Source organism: Pogoniulus pusillus, chromosome 7 (genome assembly GCF_015220805.1).
Source record: "Pogoniulus pusillus isolate bPogPus1 chromosome 7, bPogPus1.pri, whole genome shotgun sequence".
Lineage (NCBI taxonomy): Eukaryota > Metazoa > Chordata > Aves > Piciformes > Lybiidae > Pogoniulus > Pogoniulus pusillus.
In genome coordinates, this window is record NC_087270.1 from 27,053,475 (window position 1) to 27,078,714 (window position 25,240).

The window sequence follows — 25,240 nt, forward strand, 5'->3', positions numbered from 1 at the left end:
TGCCCTGCCTGCTGGCACCAAAGCACTCAGAGATTCTTTCAGCACTTGGATCTGTGAAGCTGCTGAGTCTGTCAGACACTCACCTGGTTTGTTTTCCAGTCTCTTTAGCCCCGTTCCTACTGTGAGACCCTACCTCAAATACTGAATCCAGTTCTGGTGTCCCAGTTGTGAGAAGGACATGGGACTGTTGGGAGCAAGGCAAGGAGGGAGGGCAGTGGTACTTTGAGAAAGGCCAGGAGAGAGCCACAAGGATAATGCCAGGGTTGGAGCAGCTCTGCTGTGAGCACAGGCTGAGGGAGCTGGGAGGGTGCAGCCTGCAGAGGAGAAGGCTCCAGGGGCACCTCAGAGTTGCCTGAAGGGATCCTGCAGGAAGGCTGCAGAGGGACTTGTGCTGAGGGGGGCTGAGGCAGGCCAAGGGGGAATGGTTTGGAGCTGAGGCAGAGCAGGGTTAGAGTGGAGCTGAGGAAGGAATTCTTCAGTACCAGGGTGGTGAGAGGCTGGCACAGGCTGCCCAGGGAGGCTGTGGCTGCCTCCTGCCTGGGGGTGCTCAGGTCCAGGCTGGCTGAGGCCTTGAGCAGCTGAGTCCAGCTGAGAGGTGTTCCTGAGCATGGTGGGGAGGCTGAGGCAGCTGAGCTCTGAGGTCCCTTCCAGCCTGAGCCATTCTAGGACTCTAAGTTTACCACCCTATAGCTGCTTAGTGGCCTCACTGGTCCCATCCCCAGCTACTGTTAAGACAAAGCAAGCCCCCAAGTCCTACCACACTACCTGACTGCAGTGCCTTGGAATCTCAGCCAGCAATCAAAGAGAAAATGTCCACAGATGGATTTTAACAGCTTGCCTCTGCATGGGAGGCTGGAGAACCAGAGAACATCTGGGCTCCCTCCACAAATCACAGTTCCCCTCCTCCAACCTACATCTCCTCCCCCAGCCAGAGCTGCAGGACTTAATCCCAACCCTTTAGAATTAAGCAGTTAAATTTCAGCTCTCTGTGGGGGGTTAAATTTTAATTCCTATAAAAAACGAATGAGCAACATCTACAGAGGCAGAGGCTTGGCTGGCAGTGCTGGAAAGCATCCACCTTGGAAGGTCTCAGCAGAAGCACAACAGCTGCACCTCAACGTGAGCAAACCTCAAGTGTGGTATAGGCAGAGGTGAGAGAAGTGAAAAGGTTTAAATCAGACAAAACAGAGGGGAAAAAGCAAAACCTAGGGAAAGACAGATGGGATATGGACAGCTAAGGAGATGCACAACCAGAATGGCTATCCAGGGCCAGGATCATGGAGATGTTTTGGCTAGAGAAGGCCTCTGAGATCAGCCAGTCCAACACTGACTCAGCACCACCATGGCCACCAAACCATGGCCACAAGTGCCATGGCCACAGGGGGCTGGAACACTGCCAGGCATGGGGACTCCACCACCTCCCTGGGCAACCTCTGCCAGTGCCTGACCACTCCTGCACCAAAGACATTTTTCCTCCTCTCCAAACTAACCCTCCCCTGGCACCATCCCAGGCCATTCCCTCTCCTGCTATCACCTGAGCCTAGGGAGCAGAGCCCAACCCCCCCTCACTGCAGCCTCCTCTCAGGGAGCTGCAGACAGCAATGAGCTCTGCCCTCAGCCTCCTCTGCGCCACAGCGACCCCCCCAGCTCCCTCAGCTGCTGCTCCCCAGACCCTTCCCCACCTTTGATGCCCTTCTCTGGACCTGCTCCAGCCTCTCAGTGTCCTTCTGGTAGTGAGGGACCCAAACTTGACCCCAGCACTCAAGCTATGCCCTCACCAGAGCTGAGCACAGAGGCACAATCCCTGCCCTGCTCCTGCTGCCATCCTTGCCCACCTGGGCACCCCCTGGCTCATCTCCAGCTTCTGTCTCCCAGCATCCCCAAGACTTTCTTTGCTGGACAGTTCCCAGCCACTCTGCTCCCAGCCTGGAGCCTTCATGGAGTTGCTGTGACCCAAGGGCAGGACTCAGGCTCTGGCCTTGTTGAATCTCACCCCATTTGCCTCAGCCCACGGCTCCAGCCTGGCCAGGTCCCTCTGCAGAGCTTCTGCCATCCCAGCTCAGTGCCAGCTGCAGACTCACTGGGGGTGCCTGGACCCCCTCACACAGGTGGTTGATGAAGACCCTGAAGACACCTGGCCCAGCACTGAGCCCTGGGGAGCAACACTGCTGTGCAGACCTCCCCTGCACTGAACTCCCCTCCTCCTTTCCCCCTTCCTTGAGCAGCTTCCACACTGCTGGCTGAGGTTGCAGAGCTGCCTTTGCTGCATGGAGCAGCAGTGCCTTGCTGCAGCTCCTCCTGTGAGCACACAGGCAGCTAAAACCTGCACAGCTGCCTCTGCACTGGCGCTAGCTCTGGTTTAAGACGCACAAAGATGCAGGCAACCTTCACAGCAGCTGAAGTGCCTCTGCCCCAGAGGAACAGCAGAGAGCTCCTTGTGCTTAACAAAGGAAAGGAAGAAACCAACTTGACCTGGTTTCCAGCACTGCAGGCTGGCAGCTTTCTTCTGACAGCTTCCAACAGGAGACGACAGAGACAGGGCAAGAAATTAAAGCTTCCTGAGCTGCAGAAGGCTCAGGGGAGGAGAAGGAGAAATGGCAGGAGGAAAAACCTAACAAAGCTGTAGCTGCCAGAAGGCATGGCACAGGCAACAGGCAGCAAAGGGCTGTGGAGGCAAAAGGAGACCCTCGAGTAATTTTAAGAGCCTGTGGTTGAAGCCCTTCCTGTGCCAGCCCTGCTGATGGCTGCTGAGCCCTCTCCAGAGCACCTCTGGCTGCTGCCTGCCTGCAGCATCTTAGCACCTTCTGGTTTCTACATCCACACTGAACCAAAGTGAAGCCTTTTTGCTACTTCAGAAGCTAAACACTTCACACAGAGATAAACAAAGTGGTCCTTCTGAGGCTTCCAACCTAAACTAGCAGCCAGGCAGGCCAGCAGCAGTTTTGTACCAAGTGCCACTGGGCTTAGCACCCTCCAAGGCACTTGCAGGGATGAAAGCTGCAGCAGGACAGGGCCAACTGATGCAGCAGGGAGCAAATGGAAACCACAACCTCTGCTACAGATGAGACACAGTTTGTGACAGCTTCTAAGAGCTCAGGAAGTCATCTAACATTAAGGCTTCACAGAATCACAGAATGGCTTGGCCTGGAAGGGGCCTTCACCCAGTTCCACCTCCTATGCCTTGGCTCTGCTCTCCTCACACCACACCTGCAGTCCTGGCTGCAGCTCTGGAGCCCCCAACACAAGAAGGACATGGAACTGCTGGAGCCAGTCCAGAGGAGGCCACCAAGATGCTGAGAGGGCTGCAGCAGCTCTGCTCTGAGGACAGGCTGAGAGAGTTGGGGCTGTGCAGGCTGGAGAAGAGAAGGCTTCCAGGAGAGACCTTGGAGTGGCCTTGCAGGATGTGAAGGGGGCTGCAGGAGGGCTGGGGAGGGACTATTGCAAGGTCTTGTCATGACAGGACGAGGAGGAATGGATTTGAAGTGGCAGAGGGGAGACTGATACTGGATGTTAGGAAGAAGTGAGGGTGGTGAGACACTGGCACAGGTTGCCCAGGGAGGTTGTGGAGCACAGAAGCACCCAATGATGAAGCACCCTCCCTGGAGGTGCTCAGGACCAGGCTGGATGAGGCCTTGAGCAACCTGTTCTAGTGAGAGGTGTCCCTGCCTGTAGCAAGGGCTTGGAATTGGATGATCCTTGAGGTCCCTTCCACCCTAAACCACTCTATGATGCTATCTGCAGGGACACTTTCTCTACCAGGGGGCTGAAGGCCCTGTCCAGCCTAGCCTTGAACACCTCCAAGGAGGGGGCAACTTGCAGCATAATTCAGTCTTTGACCATGTCTCCTCCTCCTCACCCACAAAGCCACAGTGCTGCCTTCCTGCTGTCTCCATGTCCTGCCTCAGCCACAGCACCCTGGGGTGACCCAGAGCAGGAGCTGTGTGCCAGCAGGGCTGGCTGAGGTGGGACAACAGCCACTGCCCAGCTGTGCTGCAGGAAAAGTGACCCCCCAAAGCAGGACTGAACATCACCATGTCCCCATGGCATCTTGCTGGCTCTGCTGCCTAGGAAAAGGCCTTGGCAGAGGGCACTGAGTGTGCTGGACCAGGCTGCCCAGGGAGGTGGTGGAGCTGTTGAAGAGCCCTGCAGATGTGGTGCCCAGGGACAGGTTCAGCCCAGGGCCTGCCAGCACTGGGTTAATAGCTAAAGTCTCTCCCAGTCTAGGCAGTGCTGTGATTGCTGCCACCAGGGATCCCTTGGGAACAGTTCCTGTCCCACCACTCAGGCACAAAGCCAGGCTGAGAGCTCCTCTCCTGGGACGTGCAGGTGCAAAGTGCCAGCACAGGCACTCCGCAGAGCAGCCCTGGAAACAGAAGGTGAGGAGCTGGAAGGCAAAGGAAGGAGCTGAGGTGGGTGCAGGGCAGCTCCCTCCTGGGGCAGACACCCAGAGCTTGCTCTCTAAGCCACCTTAGCACTCCCAAGTGCCCAGCTCCTGCCTGCTCTGCACTCCCCCAGGGAGCTCCTGCTCCTCTGCAGGGCTTTGTTGCTGTCTTCCACACTCACAGCTCCCTGTGAGACAAACCACACATTTCTAGCTCTCCTAAGCTTCCCCCACCAGCCAGCCTGCCCCAGCCCTGACCATCAGTTCTGTGACTGTCCTTTGAATTCCTTCCACTTGGACCAGCATCCTTTTGGCAAGGAAATCAAGCTAAGGTGCCAAGTGGAGCTGAACCTGTGCCACCAGGAGGAATTATTACATCTCACTTTCTGTCTTTGCAAGTGCCAATTAGGGACTACTCTCACCCTAAAGCCAATCTTCCCTCAGGTGAACCAGAGAAAAACAGAACCAGCACAACTCACTCAGCTTCACACCAAACCCTCCAGCCTCAGAGCTCTTGGTCTGTAGCTTTTTCTGATGCACCTAACTCAGATCAGTCCTACAGAATGACTCAGTTGCTGAGGGTTCAGACAGCAAACATGTTCTGAAAGCCTCAGTCTGACCTGACCAAGGTGATTCTGCCCCTTGACTCTGCTCCCATCCTGCCTCCAGGGCTGCAGCCAGACCAGTGTAGGCAGCAGAGCAGGAGAGGGGATTCTGCCCCTGGACTCTGCTCAGACCTTACCTCCAATCCTGCCTCCAGTGCTGCTGCACCCAGCAGAAGGAGGGCACAGAGCTACTGGAGAGAGGCCAGAGGAGGCCATAAAGATCATCCAAGGGCTGGAGCAGCTCTGCTGTGAGCACAGGCTGAGGGAACCGGGGGGGTGCAGCCTGCAGAGGAGAAGGCTCCAGGGGCACCTCAGAGCTGCCTGCCAGTGCCTGAAGGGATCCTGCAGGAAGGCTGCAGAGGGACTTGTGCTGAGGGGGTCTGAGGCAGGCCAAGGGGGAATGGTTTGAAGCTGAGACAGAGCAGGGTTAGAATGGAGCTGAGCAAGATGTTGTTGAGTGTGAGGGAGGTGAGAGTCTGGCCCAGGCTGCCCAGGGAGGCTGTGGCTGTCTCCTCCCTGGGAGTGTTGCAGGCCAGGCTGGCTGAGGCCTTGAGCAGCTGAGTCTGGCTGAGAGGTGTCCCTGGGCATAGTGGGGAGGTTGGAGCAGATAAGCCCTGAGGTCTCTTCCAGCCTGAGCCATTCTGGGATTCTGTGACCTGTTTCCCTGGGAAGAAAATTCTGAGCAGGAATAAGTTCCACTCACTGTACAATAAAGATACTTCCTCCTGCTATCTGTTACCTCTTCCACTCAAGCAATGAAAGATGGAAGCAAGCAGAACAACTTTTTCTGGCCCCTACTCAAGACAAGTCCCAGGCAAACCTGTCTGCAGCAGCACTCTGGAGCTCCAGCTGTGAGTGCCAGCCAGGCCAGGAGCTGACAGAACACATCAGCTTCCAGAAACAAAAGCAAAACCTCTGACAAAGCAAAACTTGACAGCAGCCCTAAAGCTCTGCCACTGTTAACAGCTTTGGCATCTGCTCCAGTCTGAACACGTCCTGCCCTTCCTGCACATTCCAGCCCCAGTGCCTGTGCAGCCCAGGGACAGGCCTGCTCAAAGCGTGACTCTCAGGATGGGCTTCCAACAGCTGCAGCCTGTGTGGCCCTGGCCAGGCCTGTGAGCAGACTGTTCACAACCAAAGCGGTGCTGAGCAGGGCAAGGCAGCACCAGAGCAGGGAAAGCTTTCGCTGCCCACGTGCTTAAAGCACCCAGAGCTGGACCCCTCACCCCTCTGGGCATGCAAGGGGCTTGTGCCACATGGCTGTGACTACACAACACCCAGCACCTTGGACTGGCTCCAGCACTTGTTGCACCACTCAGAACTCACAGAATCACGGAATGAGTTGGGTTGGAAGGGATCTCAAAGATCATCCAGCTCCTACCCCAGCCAGGGGCAGGGACACCTCCACCAGCCCAGGGCGCTCAAGGCCTCGTCCAGCCTGGCCTTGAACACCTCCAGGCAGGGGGCAGCCACAGCCTCCCTGGGCAACCTGTGCCAGTGTTCCATCACCCTGACTGTGCACAGCTTCCTCCTACTGTCATCCTAACTCTGCCCTGCTCCAGTTCCAAACCACTGCCCCTGTCCTATCCCCACAGCCCATTCTGAACAGTCCCTCCCCAGCCTCCCTGCAAGTCCCCTGCAGGTACTGGAAGGTTGCTCTGAAGTCTCTCTGGAGCTTTCTCTTCTCCAGACTGAAAAGCCCCAACTCTCTCAGCCTGTCCCCACAGCAGAGGTTCTTTAGCCTCTGGTCATCTTTGTGGCCTCCTCTGGACCTTCTCCAGCAGCTCCAGGTCCTTCCCATGCTGAAGCCTCCATATCTGGCCCCAGCCCTGCAGGTGAGGTCTCCCCAGAGCAGAGCAGAGGGGCAGGATCCCCTCTCTCCAGCTCTACCCACACTGCTTTGGATGCAGCCCAGGCTGCCCTTGGCCTTCTGTGCCACCAGTGCCCATGGCTGGCTCCTGCCCAGCTTCTCCCCCACCAGCACCCCTAAGCCCTTCCCTGCTGGGCTGCTCTCAACCTTCTCACCCCCCCCAGCCTGGATTGGTATCTAGGACTGTCCTGACCCAGGAGAAGGACCTTGCACTTTGCCTTACTGAACCTCGTGAGGCTCTCCCCAGTCACCTCTGCAGCCTGTCCTGGCCTCCCTGGGTGGCTCCATCCCATCCTTCAGTCTGATCAGCTACACCACTCAGCTTGGTCCCATCTGCAGACCTGTTGAGGGCGCCTCAATCTCTCTGTCTATGGCATTGGTGAAGATACTTAACAGCACTGGTGCCAGTACAGACCCTTGAGGGACAGCAGAACCTCAGAGAGCTGCCCTTCAGCTCCATTTTGAAAGGAGAGAGAAATGTCTGTGCTACTTCCATGCAAAAACCAAACCAGAGACCACTCATGTCCCTGCCATGCTGCAAAACCAGAGCCAATCTGAATCACAAGCTGAAAGAAAAATTCAAGCTCCTATCTCATCAAACCTTCTTCTTGAACACACAAACTGAAGCAAAAGCCCAGAGCTGCTGGTGAGAATGCAGGCCACAGCCAAAGGATTCTGATCCTTGCAGAGGACACTCAAAATGCTTGGGTGGGTAAGAAAAGGTTAACAGAAACCTGCATCCCAGGGCTATGCTTTTATCTTCCTGTCCAGTTAAGGGAGGAAATATTTCCTCCTGTCCAAAGCATTTTTTGAAGACAGCAATTAGTGTTTTGAAGGATTTTGCTCCAATGGCAACACTTTTGCAGCTTTTAGAAGTCTTCTTGAAACAGAAGAGATCCAAAGGTTTCTCCGGGGGTGGTGGTGCAGCTTTTAGCAGATTGCTTTTAGCCCCCCCTTACCTATGGCACTGCCCAGCTCCATTTGCCTAATGAGGTCAGCACATTGCAATGAACAGATGACAGAGAGGGGTTTAGTCACCAGAAGGCACCAATTAGGAGACCCTCTCCATGTCCCTTTCTGCCTGCCTGCACCTCGGCTTCTGCTCTGGGATCTCAGGTGGCATTTGGGGACAGAGTGGCTGAGAGCAGGCAGGCAGAGAGGGAGCTGGGGGTGCTGGCAGAGAGGAGCTGAAGAGGAGGCAGCAGTGTGCCCAGGTGGGCAGCAGAGCCAATGGCATCCTGGGCTGGCTCAGGAGCAGTGTGGTCAGCAGGACAAAGGAGGTTCTTGTGCCCCTGTGCTCAGCACTGCTCAGGACACCCCTTGAGTGCTGTGTCCAGTTCTGGGCTCCTCCATTCAAGAGAGCTGTTGAGGTGCTGGAAGGTGTCCAGAGCAGGGCAGCAAGGCTGGGGAGGGGCCTGGAGCACAGCCCTGTGAGGAGAGGCTGAGGGAGCTGGGGGTGTTTGGCCTGCAGAAGAGGAGGCTCAGGGCAGAGCTCATTGCTCTCTACAGCTCCCTGAAGGGAGGTTGTAGCCAGGTGGGGGTGGGCTCTGCTGCCAGGCACCAGCAACAGAAGAAGGGGACACAGCCTCAAGCTGTGCCAGGGCAGGTTCAGGCTGGATGTTAGGAGGAAGTTGTTGGCAGAGAGAGTGATTGGCATTGGAATGGGCTGACCAGGGAGGTGGAGGAGTCCCCATCCCTGGAGGTGTTCAAGCCAAGCCTGGCTGGGGCACTTAGTGCCATGGTCTGGTTGCTTGGCCAGGGCTGGGTGCTAGGTTGGGCTGGATGAGCTTGGAGGTGTCTCCCAACCTGCTTGATTCTGTGACTCTATGATTTGTACACCCAGAGAGCTGCCAGTCTCTGTGCCCAGTGTGAAATACCTCTCCCTGCTGACCAACCCACCTGGGGCCAGGCTCTCCTCAATGTCAGAGCAGAGCAGCAGGGAGGGCAGAGGCCTGCCCTCAGTCCCCAGAGAGCCGCTGGTGAGCAGCTGGCTGCAGAGCACAGGCACTGGGGCAGCCTGGCAGAAGCAGTGGATGTGTCTCCAGCCCCTCCACCCCAGCAGGCAGGGATGTGGAATAGCTGCTAGGAATGTAGGTCACCTTCCCTTACCACCCTTGCTTGAATAGTGCTGTGGTTTCCAGCCAGTCTGGGATGCCCTCAGACACGGGCAAAGCTGCAGTGAGGAGGATGCAGCCAGAACCTGCTCTTCTTGTGCCCTCCGACTGAGGTGGAGCTGAAAATTCCCCATTCCTACCTAAACTCCTCTGCTCCCATTTGGCTCCTGAAGGCTGCCTGTGGGCCTTGCTGGCCTCAGCTGCAGGACTGGCCCTCAGTGGACACTGCTGCCATTGGAGGTTTGATTTTGCTCTCCTGCCTGGAGCAAGAGCGTCTCTCTTGTCAGCACGCTGAAATCTCCCCTTTGAAATGCAAACTCCAAGGGGGGAGCAGCCAAGACAGAGAACAAAGCAAATTGGGGTGGGCACTTTTTAACTCATACAGGCATGGAATGGCTTAGAAGGGACCTCAAAGACCATCCAGTGCCAACCCCTGCCATGGGTAGGGACATCTCTCATCAGCACAGGTTGCTCAAGGCCTCATTCAGCCTGGCCTTGAAATACTGCCAGGTTGGTGGCATTCACAGCCTGTGCCAGTGTCTCCCCACCCTCACCTGTCAAGAACTTCTTCCTCATCTCCAGTCTCAATCCATTACCTCTTATCCTTACAACATGTTTTAACTACTTGATTGTGAGAAGCTTTCAGACATAAGAACTGTTGGAAGAAGGGTGTTGTGGTGGCATTAGGGGGTGTTGTGGTGAGCTTGGGGGGTGCTGAGGTGGGCTTGGGGTTGTGTGGTCGGCTTAGGGGGTGTTGTGGTGGGCTTGAGGGGTGCTGTGGTAGGCTTGGGGAATGCTGTGGTGGGCTTGAGGGGTGTGTGGTGGGCTTGAGGGGTGCTGTGGGAGGCTTGGGGGGTGTGTGGTGGGCTTCAGGGGTGTGTGGTGAGCTTGGGGGTGCTGTGCTGCACTTGGGAGCTGTGTGGTGGGTTTGGGGAGTGTTGTGATGGGCTTGGGGAGTGTTGTCGTGGCTTGGGGGTTGTGTGGTGGTAGGCTGTGAGGGTTGTCTTTTTTTCCAGTGTTGAGTTTCGAAAGGCCAGGCCATGAGACACTTCCCTAAGTGGAGAGCTGTGTCTCAGCAGTGGTTGGCAAACAGACACTGTCCTCAGCAGGAAGAGCTGCCTCAGCTCACAGCAGCCTTTGTGGCAGCCTGCACACCCCAAGGGGCTCTGCTGAAGCCATCCTTACCAGGTTCTTGAAGAGTGCAGTTAGCTCCTTTGTGAACACAGAGAACTTGAGGAAGGCTGTCCCCAGGTCAGGGTCATCCCTGCAGACGCAGTTGCCTCCGAACTTCTCCAGTGCCTGTGTGTACTGCTCCTCATTTTCCACGTGGGCTTCAAAGAGAGCAAAAGGTGCAAACAGCATCAGCAGGGACAGTCAAGGGGGGTTATACAGAACACCTTTCAGAGGACCTCTTGCTCAGGAGGTTTACTTGATACAAGAACCATTTCCTATCTGCTCATGAACACTGCGGTGCCAGGCACACCTCATTCGCTCTGCCCTACCTCTGCCCATCCAGATGCTCTGCAGAGGGCAGGGACCCTTCAAGAGCTGACAACTAAGCTGATGGCTCTGCACTCTAGAAACACCCACAGTATTCCTGCACCATACCAGAGACCACAAAGCAATTCCCAGCTCCTCTGATGAACTTCTAGAGTCTTCTATCAACGCCCTCTGATATTAACTGCGTGCTGCTGTGCTCAGCTGCCTGCTGAACAAACAGAGGAGCTGTGGTGGCAAAGGGCAACAGATTCAGAGACTCACAGAATGGGTTTGGGTGGGAAGGGACAGAATCACAGAAAGAGGCAGGTTGGCAAAGCCCTTCAGGATCACCAAGCCCAACCCAGAACCCTACTCTACAAGCTTCACCTCAAACCACAGCCCTAAGCACCACATCCAAACCACCCTTAAACACATCCAGGGTGGGGGACTCCACCACCTCCTTGGGCAGCTCATTCCAGTCCATGTTCACTCTCTCCCTGAAACACTTCCTAACATCCAATCTAGTCCTCCCCAGCCTCAGCTTTAGGCCATTCCCCTTTGTTCTCTCTCCAATTACCTGTGGGAAGAGCCCAGCAGCAGCCTCTCCACAATGTCCCTTCAGGTAGCCTTAGTCAGCAATGAGGTCTGCCCTCAGCTTCCTCTGTTTCAAACCAACCATCTCCAGCTCCCTCAGCTGCTCAAAGAGACCTTAAATCTCATCCAGCTCCAACCCCCTGCCATGGGCAGGGACACCTCCATCAGCCCAGGTTCATCAAGGTCTCATCCAGCCTGGTCTTGAACACCTCCAGGGAGGTTGTGGGGCATAGAAGCACCAATTGTGATCAAAGATCACATTCGGTACTTCTGTGCCCCACAACCTCCCTGGGCAACCTGTGCCAGTGTCTCACCACCTTCACTCTCTGTGCTCCATAACATCCCTGGGCAACCTGTGCCAGTGGCTCACCACCCTTGCTGCCAAGAATTTCTTCCTCCTCTTCAGTCTCAATCTGTCCCCCTCAAGCTTCAACCCATTCGCCCTCATCCTGTCACCAGGAGATCAAAGAAGACTCTCAGGTCATCCTAGGGAGTGGGACTGCAGCCTGCAGAAGAGATGAGGACAAAAGTCTTAGCTCTGGAATTCAGAGCAGCAGAATCTGAAGCACAGCCCAACAGGGCTGTGTCTGCCACAGCCACGTCCTGTTCTCAGAGCAGCTCTGGCTCCCAACTGCTGGATTCCTTTCTGAGACACTGCAACCAGAAGCTCTGCCCTAGAGATGGAGCAGACAGAGCAGGCTCTGAAGCAGGGTGGGATGCAAGTCCCTCAGCACACACCTGAGCTTGATTCCTTCCTAAAGCCCAGAGCTGCCACCTCTCTCACCCAAGGCATGAGATGAAGCCCAGCAGAGATGAGATCTGCAGCAAGTCCTCCTGGTTCAATACCCAGGACAGCTGAGGGGCCTCAGTAGTCTTCACTGCCTCAACTGCCTCTCCTCTAGCCACCAGGGGCTTTGCTCATGCAGCCAGCCAAAGCCCCTGTGGAACAGAACAAGAAGTCCTTCTGAACCCAGGCTCAGTGCCCACAGCAAGCCCCAGCACATGGACAAAGCAGACTAGGCTGGCACCTGAGAGTCCTATGAGGAGAGGCTGAGTTGGGGCTACTCAGTCTGGAGAGGAGAAGGCTCCCAGGTGAACTTATTGTGACCTTTCAATATCTTAAGGGGACTACAAGAAAGCTGGGGAGGGACTTTTTAGGCTGTCAGGTAGGGATAGGATTGGGGGGAATGGAACCAAGCTAGAAATGGGGAGATTCAGCCTGGATGTGAGGATGAAGTTGTTCAGCATGAGGCTGGTGAGAGCCTGGAAGGGGTTGCCCAGGGAGGTGGTGGAAGCCTCATGGCTGGAGGTGTTTAAGGCCAGGCTGGCTGAGGCTGTGGGCAGCCTGATCTAGTGTGAGGTGTCCCTGGGCATGGCAGGGGGTTGGAATTGGATGGTCCTGGTGGAACCTTCCAACCCTGACTGATTCAATGATTCTAAAGTGAGAATTCACTGTTCCTTATTCCAGCTGTAACCAGCTTCTACCACGTCAAGCAAAGGCAGGAGGGGAAAAAGCAGCCCCTAGAAAAGTAATTAGGCATTAATAGGAACAAAGTCCCTTTCTTGGCCATGATATGAGGCCAGCATAAAGCCTGAAGATTATTTAAAGAGGATTAATCTGCTCAAACAAGCAATGATCTGGTTTCATTTCCAGCCCCCTTGAACACAGCAACACATTCAATATCCAAAAAGCTCTTAGTCCTGCAGCCTGTTCCATAAACCCAAGTGACCAACAGGCCCAGGTGGGCACAGCCCCACTGCACAGCAGCCAACAACTACATTTCTGCAGCAGCCACAAACTTTTCTTTCACTCCCAGAATATTAAAGCAAAGCCCCGTGGAGCAGGGCTGTAATATCAGGCACCCACAAACTGTCATGCTGGAAGTGCAGAGCTGAAGTGCCACAGAGGGAATTGGCACTGTAGAGCTGACCCTGAGTGCTGACTGCAGCCTGGGACAGACACTGAGTGCAGCCTTTCAGCTCCAAAACTGATTCCCAGCACTGAGCTGGGCTTCATTTTGCCTCAGCACCAACAGCAGGGGCTTGGCACACACACGACCACACGATGCACTGGTTTGGAAGGGACCCTCCAAGCTTATCTTGTCCAGCCCCCATAGAGTCAGCAGGGACACCTCTAATGAGAGCAGGCTGCCCAGGGACACACCAAGTCTAATTCTCTGCAACCAAAACGTGGAGATTCTATCAAGAAAAGGTATCAGAGGCAGGTTTGTGTGAGGGTTAGAGGCTTTGGTTAAGGAAGAAAAAGACCTGGGGGTGTTGGGTGCTGAGCAGCTCCCCAGCAGCCAGCAGTGCCCTCCTGCAGCCCTAAGGCAGGTGTGTGCTGGCTGCAGCCAGAGCAGTGTGGCCAGCAGGGCAGGAGAGGGGATTCTGCCCCTGGACTCTGCTCTGCTCAGACCTCACCTCCAATCCTGCCTCCAGTACTGCTGTCCCCAGCATCAGGAGGAGGGCACAGAGCTGCTGGGGAGAGGACAGAGGAGGCCACAAAGATGCTCCAAGGGCTGGAGCAGCTCTGCTGTGAGCACAGACTGAGGGGGCTGGGAGTGTGCAGCCTGCAGAGGAGAAGGCTCCAAGTGCACCTCAGAGCTGCCTGCCAGTGCCTGAAGGGATCCTGCAGGAAGGCTGCAGAGGGACTTGTGCTGAGGGGGTCTGAGGCAGGCCAAGGGGGAATGGTTTGGAGCTGAGGCAGAGCAGGGTTAGAGTGGAGCTGAGCAAGAAATTGTTGAGTGTGAGGACAGTGAGAGTCTGGCCCAGGCTGCCCAGGGAGGCTGTGGCTGTCTCCTGCCTGGGGGTGTTGCAGGCCAGGCTGGCTGAGGCCTTGAGCAGTTGAGTATAGCTGAGAGGTGTCCCTGGGCATGGTGGGGAGGTTGGAGCAGCTGAGCTCTCAGGTCCCTTCCAGCCTGAGCCATTCTGGGATTCTATGAAGAAACTAAAGTCTGTACAAGCTGCAGTCACATCTGTTCCTCCCTAGTGGTTTCCACACTCCCACATTAAACCAGAAAGCCCAAATGAGTGACTTCATACTCAGAGAGCCTGCACTACAGCTCCAGGAGCTGTGCTCTTAGGAGTGCAGGGCCACAGCTTCTGTTTGTTACAGAAGCCCCAAGGGCTGCCAAGTGGCTGGACTGGGAATATTTCTGTTGGTGGCAGAGAAATGCCTCCAGACCTTTCTTGCCAAGACTGGGCAGCATGGGTGTGGAAAGCAGGGCAGGTACTGACTTCAGGCATGACCTGGACAGATCTGTGTAGTGCACTTACAGGTGGAGGGACCTGTGCAGTGCACTTACAGGTGGAGGGAACTGTGCAGTGCACTTACAGGTGGAGGGACCTGTGCAGTGCACTTACAGGTGGAGGGATCTGTGCAGTGCACTTACAGGTGGAGGGATCTGTGCAGTGCACTTACAGGTGGAGGGATCTGTGCAGTGCACTTACAGGTGGAGGGATAAGTGCAGTGCACTTACAGGTGGAGGGATAAGTGCAGTGCACTCACAAGTGGAGGATTCTGTACAGTGCATTTACAAGTGAAGTGATTCCCAGAAGCAGGCAAGCAGTGAAAAATGAAGAGCAAAAGATCAGCAGCAAAAGAAAGCAAAGCAAAACCAGCCAGAAGAAAGGGTGCCAAAGAGCTGTGTAAGAGATGACAGAGCTCCAGCTCAACCTTGCCCTGGCCCCTCCGGGATCCAGAGATAAGAGCTTCATTATGCTGGGCAAGAAGGAACTTCCTGGCAGTTTGCTGCTCAGGACTAGAGCCCAGCAGCAGTGCTGCTGTGCCTCAGATTTGAGCACCAACCCACCAACAAGCTCCCTCAGACACTGCTGCCCCTCCAAGGCTGCCAGGCCTCTCTGTTCCATACAATGTGGGTTCTCTTAGCTCTTACTGCCAAGCACTGCAAAAGGAGAACAGCCCCCAAGCAAATGCTGTTTCTTGGGCACAAAAGGCTGCTGAGACACAGAGCCAAAAGCTTTTGTTGCTCTTCCCAAGAAGATAAACACACCAACTCCAAGACTGGCATTCATGCCCATGCTGCTGTTGGGCTTCAAGATCTCAGAGGCTTTTTCCAACCCAAACAACTCTGTGGATCTATGACTCACAGAAATGCAGGCAGCAACAGCTCCTGGCATTTTCATCAGCACTGTAAGAGCAATACCTGACTGTGGGCATTAGCTCATCAGCAGCTCTCTGCTGTCATGAAGCTCTCAACGTCCATGACTGGAAGCCACCAGAAAGGGTGAGGTTCCACAAAGCAGCAGAGCCAAGGCAGTTTCTCATTGATGCCTCACAGTCGCTCCAGCCCTGCCATGCCCTCAGTGATACAGACACCTCAGCCTTTAGCTGCTCAGCTAATCCCAGGGAAGTTGATTTCATCCCACGTGCAGCTTCAGAGGAGCTAAAAATCCCCTCTAGGGATCTGCCAAGCAGCAGAAGTGGCAGGAGAAGCAGGTGGCCCAGAGCTGGTGGAAGGAGGAGAGCATGGGAGCTGCAGAGAGGTTCAGCTGCCTCACTCAGTTTTGTCCCTCCTGAGCTCATCATCAAGCAGCCAGCTCCTGGCTGACAGCTAGAGTTTGTATTTTCTCTCCTCAGGTGACTCCTCCTGGTGCAGAAAGACAACTGCTTGCTGGAGTCCTGCACTCCCAGCAGCAGTGCTGAGGTACTCACCCAGACCAGATATGTTTATGGCTTTGACAGACTTCTTCATCTTGTAGAGGACAGTCCTGTCAACATCCAGGGCCTAAAATAAAAGAGACAGATGCAGGGTGAAATTCTGGGCTGTGCTCTGCTACACCTGTGCCCTGGAAACCTGCTGGAATGAGAGCACTTTCTGTTAGTTAACCTGACTGCTGTAATTAATCATGTCCCAGTTCACACAACCTGTGCTCTGCCTTTGCCCACAGGAGCAGCCACAGATCACACAATCCCAGCACGGTGTGGTGGGAAGGGACCTCTGGAGATCACCCAATGCAAGCCCCCTGCTAAAGCAGGGCACCCACAGCAGCTTGCCCAGGATCACAGTGACCAGGGGGAGTTGGAAGCCCTGCAGAGGAGGCTCTACAACCTCTCTGGACAGCCTGCTCCAGGCCTGCAGCACCCTCACACCAAAGAAGTTTCTCCTCCTGTTGAGATGGAACCCCCTGGGTTCCAGTCCGTGGCTACTGCCCCTTGTCCTGTCACAGGGCACCACTGAACAGAGCCTGGCACCTTCTTGCCCCCCACCCCTAACCCTGTGCTGGGCTGCAGCAAGAGCAGTGTGGGCAGCAGGGCAAGGGAGGGCATTCTGCCCCTTGGCTCTGCTCTCCTCACACCCCACCTGCACTCCTGGCTGCAGCTCTGCAGCCCTCAGCACAAGAAGGACTTGGAACTGTTTGAGCCAGTGCAGAGGAGGCCACCAAGATGCTGAGAGGGCTGCAGCAGCTGTGCTGTGAGGACAGGCTGAGAGAGTTGGGGCTGTGCAGGCTGGAGAAGAGAAGGCTTCTAGGAGCCCTTGGAGTGGCCTTGCAGGATGTGAAGGGGGATGCAGGAGGGCTGGGGAGGGACTATTGAGAAGGTCTTGTCATGAGAGGAGGAGGAGGAGGAATGGGTTTGAAGTGGCAGAAGGCAGATTGAAAGTGGATGTTAAGAAGGAGTGAGGTTGGTGAGAGACCAGCACAGGTTTCCCAGGGAGATGTTCGGGACCAGGATGGATGAGGCCTTGAGCAACCTATTCTAGTGAGAGGTGTCCCTGCCAAGGGCAGAGGGATTGGAACTGGCTGAGCTTTGAGCTCCCTTCCAACCTAAACCATTCCATGACTCATCAGGTTCCCTCTCAGCCTTCTCCCCTCCAGGCTGACCAGCCCCAGGGCTCTCAGCTTTCCCTCATCACACAGACCCTCCAGATCCTCAGAGCTACCCTGAGACACTCTCCAACAGATCTCTACCTCTCTTGAACTGGGGAGCCCAGAACTGGACACAATACACCAGGTGTGGTCTCACGAGGGCAGGGCACAGAGACAGGAGAAGCTCCCTTACCCTAGTGGACATTCCTCTGAATGCCCCCCAGGAGCTCATCAGCCTTCCTGGCCATGAGGGCACCCTGCTGCCTCACGGAGAAGTTCCTGTCCAGCAGAACTCCAGGCTCAGGGCTGCCTTCCAGCAGCCAACCCTCGACCCATCCTAGTGCCCCAGGCTGCTCCTCCCCAGCTGCAGGGCTCCACACTCATCCCTGGCCCAGCTCTCCACAACTCCCAAAGCAGCGCCAATGCCCAAGTCTCTGCTGTCTAAATGGGGCTGTGCAGTAGCCATGCTTCTCCCTTTTGCAAGGAGGAAATCCACTCCTCAGACTCCAGGCTGGCCCCAAAAGCCAATGGATTGTTTGCTCTTTGCAGAGAACTGGGGTGGGGTGGAATCAAACTGTCCTGCTTCTGTCATAGTGAATTGGAGGAGCAAGAAGAGCAATGGGGCAGAAGCTGAGTGATTGAACATCCTGAAGATGCCCAGAGAGGTGGTTGAGGCCCCATCCCTGGAGGTGCTTAAGACCAGGCTGGATAAGGCTGTGGCCAGGCTGATCTAGGGTAGGGTTTCCCTGCCCATGGCAGGGGGGTTGGATCTAGATGATCCTTGTGGTCCCTTCCCACACTGGCTGATTCTAGGATTCTATTCTATGATTCTCAGATGATCTTGGCACCTTCTACAGAAACCAAGGGTGTGGGGAAAACCAGAGCAGGAACAGCATAAATGGAGAGCCCCCAGGCTCTGGTGGTGAGAGGTTCATCAAACATCCTTTGTGTCAGACCTGCAGCAGAAGATTGGATCTCGATCTTGTGCAAGAGTCCCTACAGCAGCGCCTGGCTTCACCATGGCACAGAAAATCAGCACTTCATAGAATCACAGAGTGTCTTGAGGTGGAAAGGACCTACCGAGGGAGGTTCTTCTGCCCCTGTGCTCAGCACTGAGCTGGCCACCCCTGGAGTGCTGTGTCCAGTTCTGGCTCCTCAATTCAAGAGAGATGTTGAGATGCTGGAAGGTGTCCAGAGAAGGGAGACAAAGCTGGTGAGGGGCCTGGAACACAGCCCTGTGAGGAGAGGCTGAGGGAGCTGGGGGTGTTTGGCCTGCAGAAGAGGAGGCTCAGGGCAGACCTCATTGCTCTCTACGACTACCTGAAAGGAGGCTGTAGCCAGGTGGGGTTAGGCTCTGCTGCCAGGCAACCAGCAACAGAAGAAGGGGACACAGCCTCAAGCTGTGTCAGGGCAGGTTCAGGCTGGAGGTTAGGAGGAAGTTGTTGGCAGGGAGAGTGATTGGCATTGGAATGGGCTGCCCAGGGAGGTGGTGGAGTGCCCATGCTTGGAGGTGTTGAAGCAAAGCCTGGCTGGGGCACTTAGTGCCATGGTCTGGTTGCTTGGCTAGGGCTGGATGAACTTGGAGGTCTCTTCCAACCTGCCTGATTCTGTGATTCTATGATTCTTAAAGATCATCTAGTTCCAACCTCTCTGCCATTGGCAGGGACACCTCCCACTTAGACCAGGTTGCTCAAAGCCTCATCCACCTTGATCTTGGACACTTCCAGGGATGAGGAGCCCACAACTTCTCTGGGCAACTCACCCCAGTGCCTCACCATCATCATAAACAAAGAACCTTTTCCTAATGTCCAATCTAAATCTACTCTGCTCTAGTTTAAAACCATTGTCCCTTGTTCTGTCATCACAGATCCTTATAAACAGTCCCTCCCCAGTGTAACCCTTCAGGTACTGGAAGGATGCTCTAGGGTCTCCCTGGAGCCTTCTCTTCTTCAGGCTGAAGAGACCCAACTCCCTCAGCCTGTCCTCGTAAGAGAGGTGCTCCAGCTCTCTGATCATCTTTGTGGCCTCCTCTGGGCACTGTCCAACAGATCCAGGGGCTCCTTGTGCTAGGGGCTCCAGAGCTGGATGTGGTACTCACAAGAGCAGAATCACCTCCCTTAACCTGCTCACCATGCATCTTTTCATGCAGCCCAGATGCAGTTGACTTTTTGGGGCTCCTTGGCCAGTTCTGTCAACTTCTCTGGAGAGGAGCAGAAAAGCAGCCATGGCAGGACAGCCAGCACTGCTTCCAGCCCAACTGCCTCTCAGCAGTGGCCAGCAGCAGCTGCTCAGGGCAGCACACAAAGACAGCTACCCCCACAGTCTTCCCCAGGGTCACCCCCTCAGCCTTCCCCAGGGTCACCCCCTCCTGCCCAGCCATCAGCTGCACCACAACCAAGACTCACACTCCCCAGCACCACAGCCTGTCAAGAGAAACAAGGAGACCAAGATTTCCACTCCAGGCAAGAGGGAGGAAAAGCCCAAACTTGTCTCCCTGCAGCTCAGCGTGGGAAGTGCTGAGGGAGGCAGGGGAAGTCCTCAGCATCATTGCTCTATTTTTGCTTTCAAGCAGTTGGAAGTCTCTAACACATTCCTTCCTTCTTACCCACGGCAGCTTCCTTTTAGAAAGGCTAAAATTAACCCTTCCACTTTCCTGGTTACTTAGATGGGGTTTTGCTGAGTCACAGGAGTGCATCTGAATTCACTCACTCCCAAGCTAAACAACCTTCTTGTTTGCTAATGAAATTAAACCACCAACTAATAATGCGGAGGAGAAGGAGGAGGAGGAGATGGAGATGGAGGAGGAGATGATGGAGAAGATGGAGAAGGAGGAGATGATGATGGAGGAGAAGGAGGAGATGATGGAGGAGGAGGAGGATGGAGGAGGAGGAGATGATGGAGGAGGAGGAGATGATGGAGGAGGAGGAGGAGGAGGAGGAGGAGGAGATGATGATGGAGGAGGAGGAGGAGGAGATGATGGAGGAGGAGGAGATGATGGAGGAGAGGCTTACAAGAGCAGCTAAAGCAGTGAGAAAACTCAGAAGTAGGGTGTCCTGAGGACAGCAATCTGTGTGTTCTTCCCCATCCTCCACAACTAACTGGCACAGACACACAGAGAAATCATTAAAATGTTGACTTCACAGCCAATTATTTTTACTCACTGTTACCTTTTAAAAAGGAAACCCAACCTCAGCCTCCAATTTAGCAGTCTGCATTAAAACCTTGGGCTACCCAAGAGCCAGAAACCCTTCTGTGCTTGCCCCATTCCAGTATTTGAGAGTCAGCACTACTTTAATGCCAGATGCTGAGCACAATTTGAACACCTCTGCCAAAGGCAAAAGGACAAAGGAAGCAACTTGGTCAGTCAGTAAAGAGAAGTGACCCAGTAATTCCAGTGCAGGCAGCAGAGCAAGGATCAGCTGCTGGGCCCTGCTGGTCTGGTGTGGTTAGCAAAGCACCAATACCCTGGTGTGGAGACTGGTCCCCAGCAGGCAGAGTGGTTGGGCTCTGCAGGGTATCTTTGCAGGCCATCTGAGCTGTGCTGTAATGAATCCTCCCTGAGTCACCAGAGCAGAGATGCCCACAGACATTCTATCCCCTCCGGGTGCTGTGGCAGTGTCTGCGCTGCTGGCCTCGATCCACCTTTGTTACAGAAGGTGCTTAACAAACTTCCCAAATCATGGTATCCCCTCCAAAACCCTCCTTCCATTCCCCTCCTCTGATGTCATTTCCTCCATCCAGGAGCTGCTTTTCTAAACCCTCTGCAGTTCTCCTCCACGCTCAGGAAGGGACTGAGCACAAAGGGTGGAACAAACCCTGGCAGCAGTCTGGGGCAAGACAGTCTGACCTCTGTGTGTGCTGGGAGAAGGATCTCTAAACCTTCCATTGTGCCCAAGCACTTTATTTGGAGTCTGGCTGTGAAGAAACAACCCAGAACTTTCGCTTCTCCAGCAGCTCTGACAGTTCATTTGTGTAAGCTACAAATTGTGAGCTGGGGGTTGGGCTCTGCTCCCTAGGCTCAGGTGATGGAACAAGAGGAAATGGCCTGGATAGGTTAACCCAGGGGAGGGTTAGGTTGGAGAGGAGGAAAAATGTCTTTGGTGCAAGAGTGGTCAGGGACTGGCACAGGCTGCCCAGGGAGCTGGTGCAGTCCCCACACCGTGGAGGTGTTCCAGACCCATTTGGCCTTGGCACCATGGTGGTGCTGGGTTGGTGTGGGACTGGGTGATCTCAGGGGGCTTTTCCAACCCAAACCATTCCATGACTCCATAGAATAAGGCACAAGACCTGTCTGCTCAGCATTCCTAGGGAAACCCTGGAGCAGCTGGCAAGCCTAGGGCAAGCAGAGGCAAAGCAATCCATCAGCCTCACTCTGCCACCAGGGCAGACACTTGGGGACGGCACCTCCCCAGCAGAGCAGTGCCACAGCCATTACTGCAGCTTAGTTTTCTACCCTGGAGAGCAGTTTCTTTTCACAACTGAAGGTAGAGCTTAACTGCAGAGTTAACCTTTCTGTTTCAGCCCAGTTCTCAGGGGAAAGGCCAGTGTCAAGTGGTGTAAGCCATTTCCTCTTTAAACACTACACTTATTCCTGCTCTGGAGTGGCTTCCAGAGCCCAGCCTGTCATTTTTCACTTCTCTAGAGTTCAGCAAACCACCTTTGAGTATCTCTGCATGGCCTCTCACCATTTAAACATTTCCCCCCATTAAAAAGTACCTGCATGACACCACAATTAAGAGCAGCTAATGCAAAGAGAAGATGAGCCAGCTTCTGGCAGTCCCATGTTGGACATCAGCATCTTCCTCTTTCACTTAAATGACAGAAGGGAAGGGCACTAATTTCATTTGGTTCCAGCTCTGCCATGCTGTGCTAGTGGGCAAGGGCTAGAGGTCCTGCTGCAGAAAAGCAGCACCATTACCTTTCACTGGGCAGGGCAGTTTGCTCTGAAATGGAAGAATGGCACCAGTGCTGTGCCCCAGGGATCAGTGCTGGGCACAGTCCTGTTCAGTATCTTTAGTGATGATCTGGAGCAGGGGATTGAGTCCAGCATCAGTGAGTTTGCAGAGGACACCAAGCTAGGAGCAGGTGTGGAGCTGTTGCAGGGTAGGAGAGCCCTGCAGAGGGACTTGGCCAGGCTGCATGGGTGGGCAGAGGCCAATGGGATGAGAATTAACAAGGCCAAGGGCAGGGTTCTGCACTTTGGCCACAGCAACCCCAAGCAGCACTCCAGGCTGGGGACTGAGTGGCAGAGAGGGAGCTGGGGGTGCTGGGAGAGAGGAGCTGAAGCTGAGACAGCAGTGTGCCCAGGTGGGCAGCAGAGCCAATGGCATCCTGGGCTGGCTCAGGAGCAGTATGGGCAGCAGGACAAGGGAGGTTCTTGTGCCCTTGTGCTCAGCACTGCTCAGGCCACCCCTTGAGTGCTGTGTCCAGTTCTGGGCTCCTCAACTGAAGAGAGCTGTTGAGGTGCTGGAAGGTGTTGAGAGCAGGGCAGCAAGGCTGGGGAGGGGCCTGGAGCACAGCCCTGTGAGGAGAGGCTGAGGGAGCTGGGGGGGTTTGGCCTGCAGAAGAGGAGGCTCAGGGCAGACCTCATTGCAATCTGCAGCTGCCTGAAGGGAGGTTGCAGCCAGGTGGGGTTGGGCTCTGCTGCCAGGCACCCAGCAACAGAACAAGGGGGCACAGCCTCAAGCTGTGCCAGGGGAGGGGAGGTCTAGGCTGGATGTGAGGAGGAAGTTCCTGGCAGAGAGAGTGATTGGCATTGGAATGGGCTGCCCAGGGAGGTGGTGGAGTGCCCATGCCTGGAGGTGTTGAAGCCAAGCCTGGCTGGGGCACTTAGTGCCATGGTCTGGTTGCTTGGCTAGGGCTGGGTGCTAGATTGGGCTGGATGAGCTTGGAGGTCTTCCAGCCTGCTTGATTCTATGATGACCTGCTTGATTCTGTGATTCTATGATAACACTGGCAATCATTTCAGGGGTCCCACTTGAAAAAGCTCAAGACACTACCAGAGCCTTGCAAACAACCATCTTCAGTGCTGCTGGAATTTCAACAGCTTTAGGTGTAACTAAAATTAGCAGCTCAGGCACTCCTGTCACTAAGGACAGCTTCCAACTGCTGCAGCACAAAACAAAGCAGCCACTAACATCAGACTGGGTGCACAAATAAAACCCTCCCCCCAGGGCAACCTTTGCCAAAATAATTATGAGGTGCACCTACACAGAAGATATCCATAAAGTGGAGTAAACTGCACTTCCCTACACCACTGAGCATCTGGGTGTTAAATTCATGCATGGTTTCTACCTAAACCAAACACTGAGTAACTTCTGCAGGAGGGAAGGCTCCAGGGAGATCTCAGAGCAACCTTGCAGTACCTGCAGGGGCTCCAGGACAGACGGGGAGGGACTTTGGACAAGGGCTGGCAGTGCCAGGACGAGGGCTAATGTCTTTGAGCTGGGAGAGGGGAGACTGAGACTGCAGAGGAGGAAGGAATTCTTGACAGTGAGTGTGGGGAGAGGCTGGCACAGGTTGCCCAGGGAGGCTGTGGATGCCTCCTCCCAGGAGGTGTTCAGGAGCAGGCTGAATGTGGCCTTGACTGGCCAGGGCTAGTGAGAGGTGTCCCTGCCCATGTCAGGGGGTTGGAACTTGATGAACTTTAAAAGGTCCCTTCCAACCCAAAGCATTCCATGATTCTCTGATTCCACATTTAAAACTGAGGCACTTGAGGAGAGAGAAGCAGGGTCAGGCCTGACAGCACTTTTCATAGAATCACAGAGTCAAGCAAGTGGGAAGAGACCTCCAAGCTCATCCAGCCCAACCTAGCACCCAGCCCTAGCCAATCAACCAGACCATGGCACTAAGTGCCCCAGCCAGGCTTGGCTTCAACACCTCCAGGCATGGGGACTCCTCCACCTCCCTGGGCAGCCCATTGCAATGCCAATCACTCTCTCTGACAACAACTCCCTCCTAACATCCAGCCTGAACCTGCCCTGGCACAGCTTGAGGCTGTGTCCCCTTCTTCTGTTGTGCAGAGCCCAACCCCACCTGGCTACAGCCTCCTTTCAGGTAGTCGTAGAGAGCAATGAGGTCTGCCCTGAGCCTCCTCTTCTCCAGGCTGCACACCCCCAGCTCCCTTTTGTGGTGTTTTAGGAGACTGCTACTAAATCAAGTGAAAAACTGAAGAGACACACAGCTGAATTCAGAGGTGACTAAGCCCCAGGTCTCCTTGCACCATCACTACTTCCAGATGGCTTAGGGGACAGGAAGGCAGAGCAAAAACATCCTCCTCCATCCCTAGCAGGCAGCAGAATGCCTGGAAGCAGGCAGGTGAAAGGCTTGTCAGCCCCATCCAGAGCAGTGCATCACCACAAGACCACAAACCAAGCACAGGGATGAACCATACCAAAGCAAAAGCAGCTTACAACAGCTTTACTACTTCACTGCTCCATCAGTGCCACTCTCCAGGCTACATGGAGCTCCCAGTGTAGGAGGGCCCTAGCTGGCAGTTTGTCTGTTGTTGTGCAACACACACCTACGGGTCTGGAAAACAAACAAATTATTAGAGCCATGTGCTGTGCAGGAGGCTGGGCTGCACGGCTGGCAGCTGCCTGCAGAGCAGTGGCTCTGTCTTTGCCTGTGCTAAGGAAATTTCCACTCCTATTGCTATGGCCCAGCCATAATCCTGCTTGATTGAAGGGGCTTAAAATGCCTGCTAAATGTCTTTGTGTCCAAGTTGCCTTCCCTGGAATAGAAGTCAATTCCCTTGCAACTGCATAGCCTAGGAAAGAAGTCTTTGGTTCCTCTTCTTTGCTAATGAGAGGACAGAGAAAATAATCTGTATGAAGGTTCCCATCACCACTTCGTGCCCTTCCTCTGTGCCTCCCAGCTGCGCAAGGAAGCTGCCGGCAGCGTGTGCTGAGCTCTAATCGCCCCAGCCCCTTGGATCTGTCCCCAGGCATGCTTAGCATAAAGCCTAGACAGAATGACAGTCCTCAGACAGAACGACCCCGATAAGCTGATCTGCAATCAGGGAGAGCCGAGGGGTGCACAAACAGCAGATGGTCCCCTCCAGCAGCGCGCTGCAAGACAAAGGGGAGCAGAGGCTCAGCCTTCCCTCCCCGCTCTCTGCTTCTCCCTGGGCGCTACAACTCCTGCTGCAGACTTCGTTGTGTTCACCTTTTACAGCCACCCTTCAGAGACCCACTCCCAACGCAGCCACTCCACTGCACCCCTGCCACCTCCACAGCCAAGGTCTCTTCTCCAGCAGAGCTGCCACAGAAGCAAAGCTCTCAGGTTGTGTCGAGCAGCTGCTCTCTGGAGTCCCAGCCCTCTGCTCCAGCTGTGAGGGACTGGCCCACGCTGCCCACAGGCAGAACAG

At 54.9% G+C, this 25,240-nt stretch overlaps 1 protein-coding gene across 3 annotated transcripts in view; it reads right to left on the bottom strand.

Moving 5' to 3' along the window:
* Positions 1-25,240, bottom strand: part of ASAP2 (ArfGAP with SH3 domain, ankyrin repeat and PH domain 2) — an 85,311-nt gene that overhangs the window by 48,675 nt on the left and 11,396 nt on the right. For all 3 annotated transcript variants that reach the window (XM_064146342.1, XM_064146341.1, XM_064146340.1), the window contains exons 2-3: positions 15,719-15,791; positions 10,156-10,301 (exon numbers count right to left, since the gene is read on the bottom strand). In XM_064146342.1, coding sequence (XP_064002412.1) covers positions 10,156-10,301; positions 15,719-15,791 — 219 coding nt within the window. The remainder of the gene's footprint in view (positions 1-10,155; positions 10,302-15,718; positions 15,792-25,240) is intronic.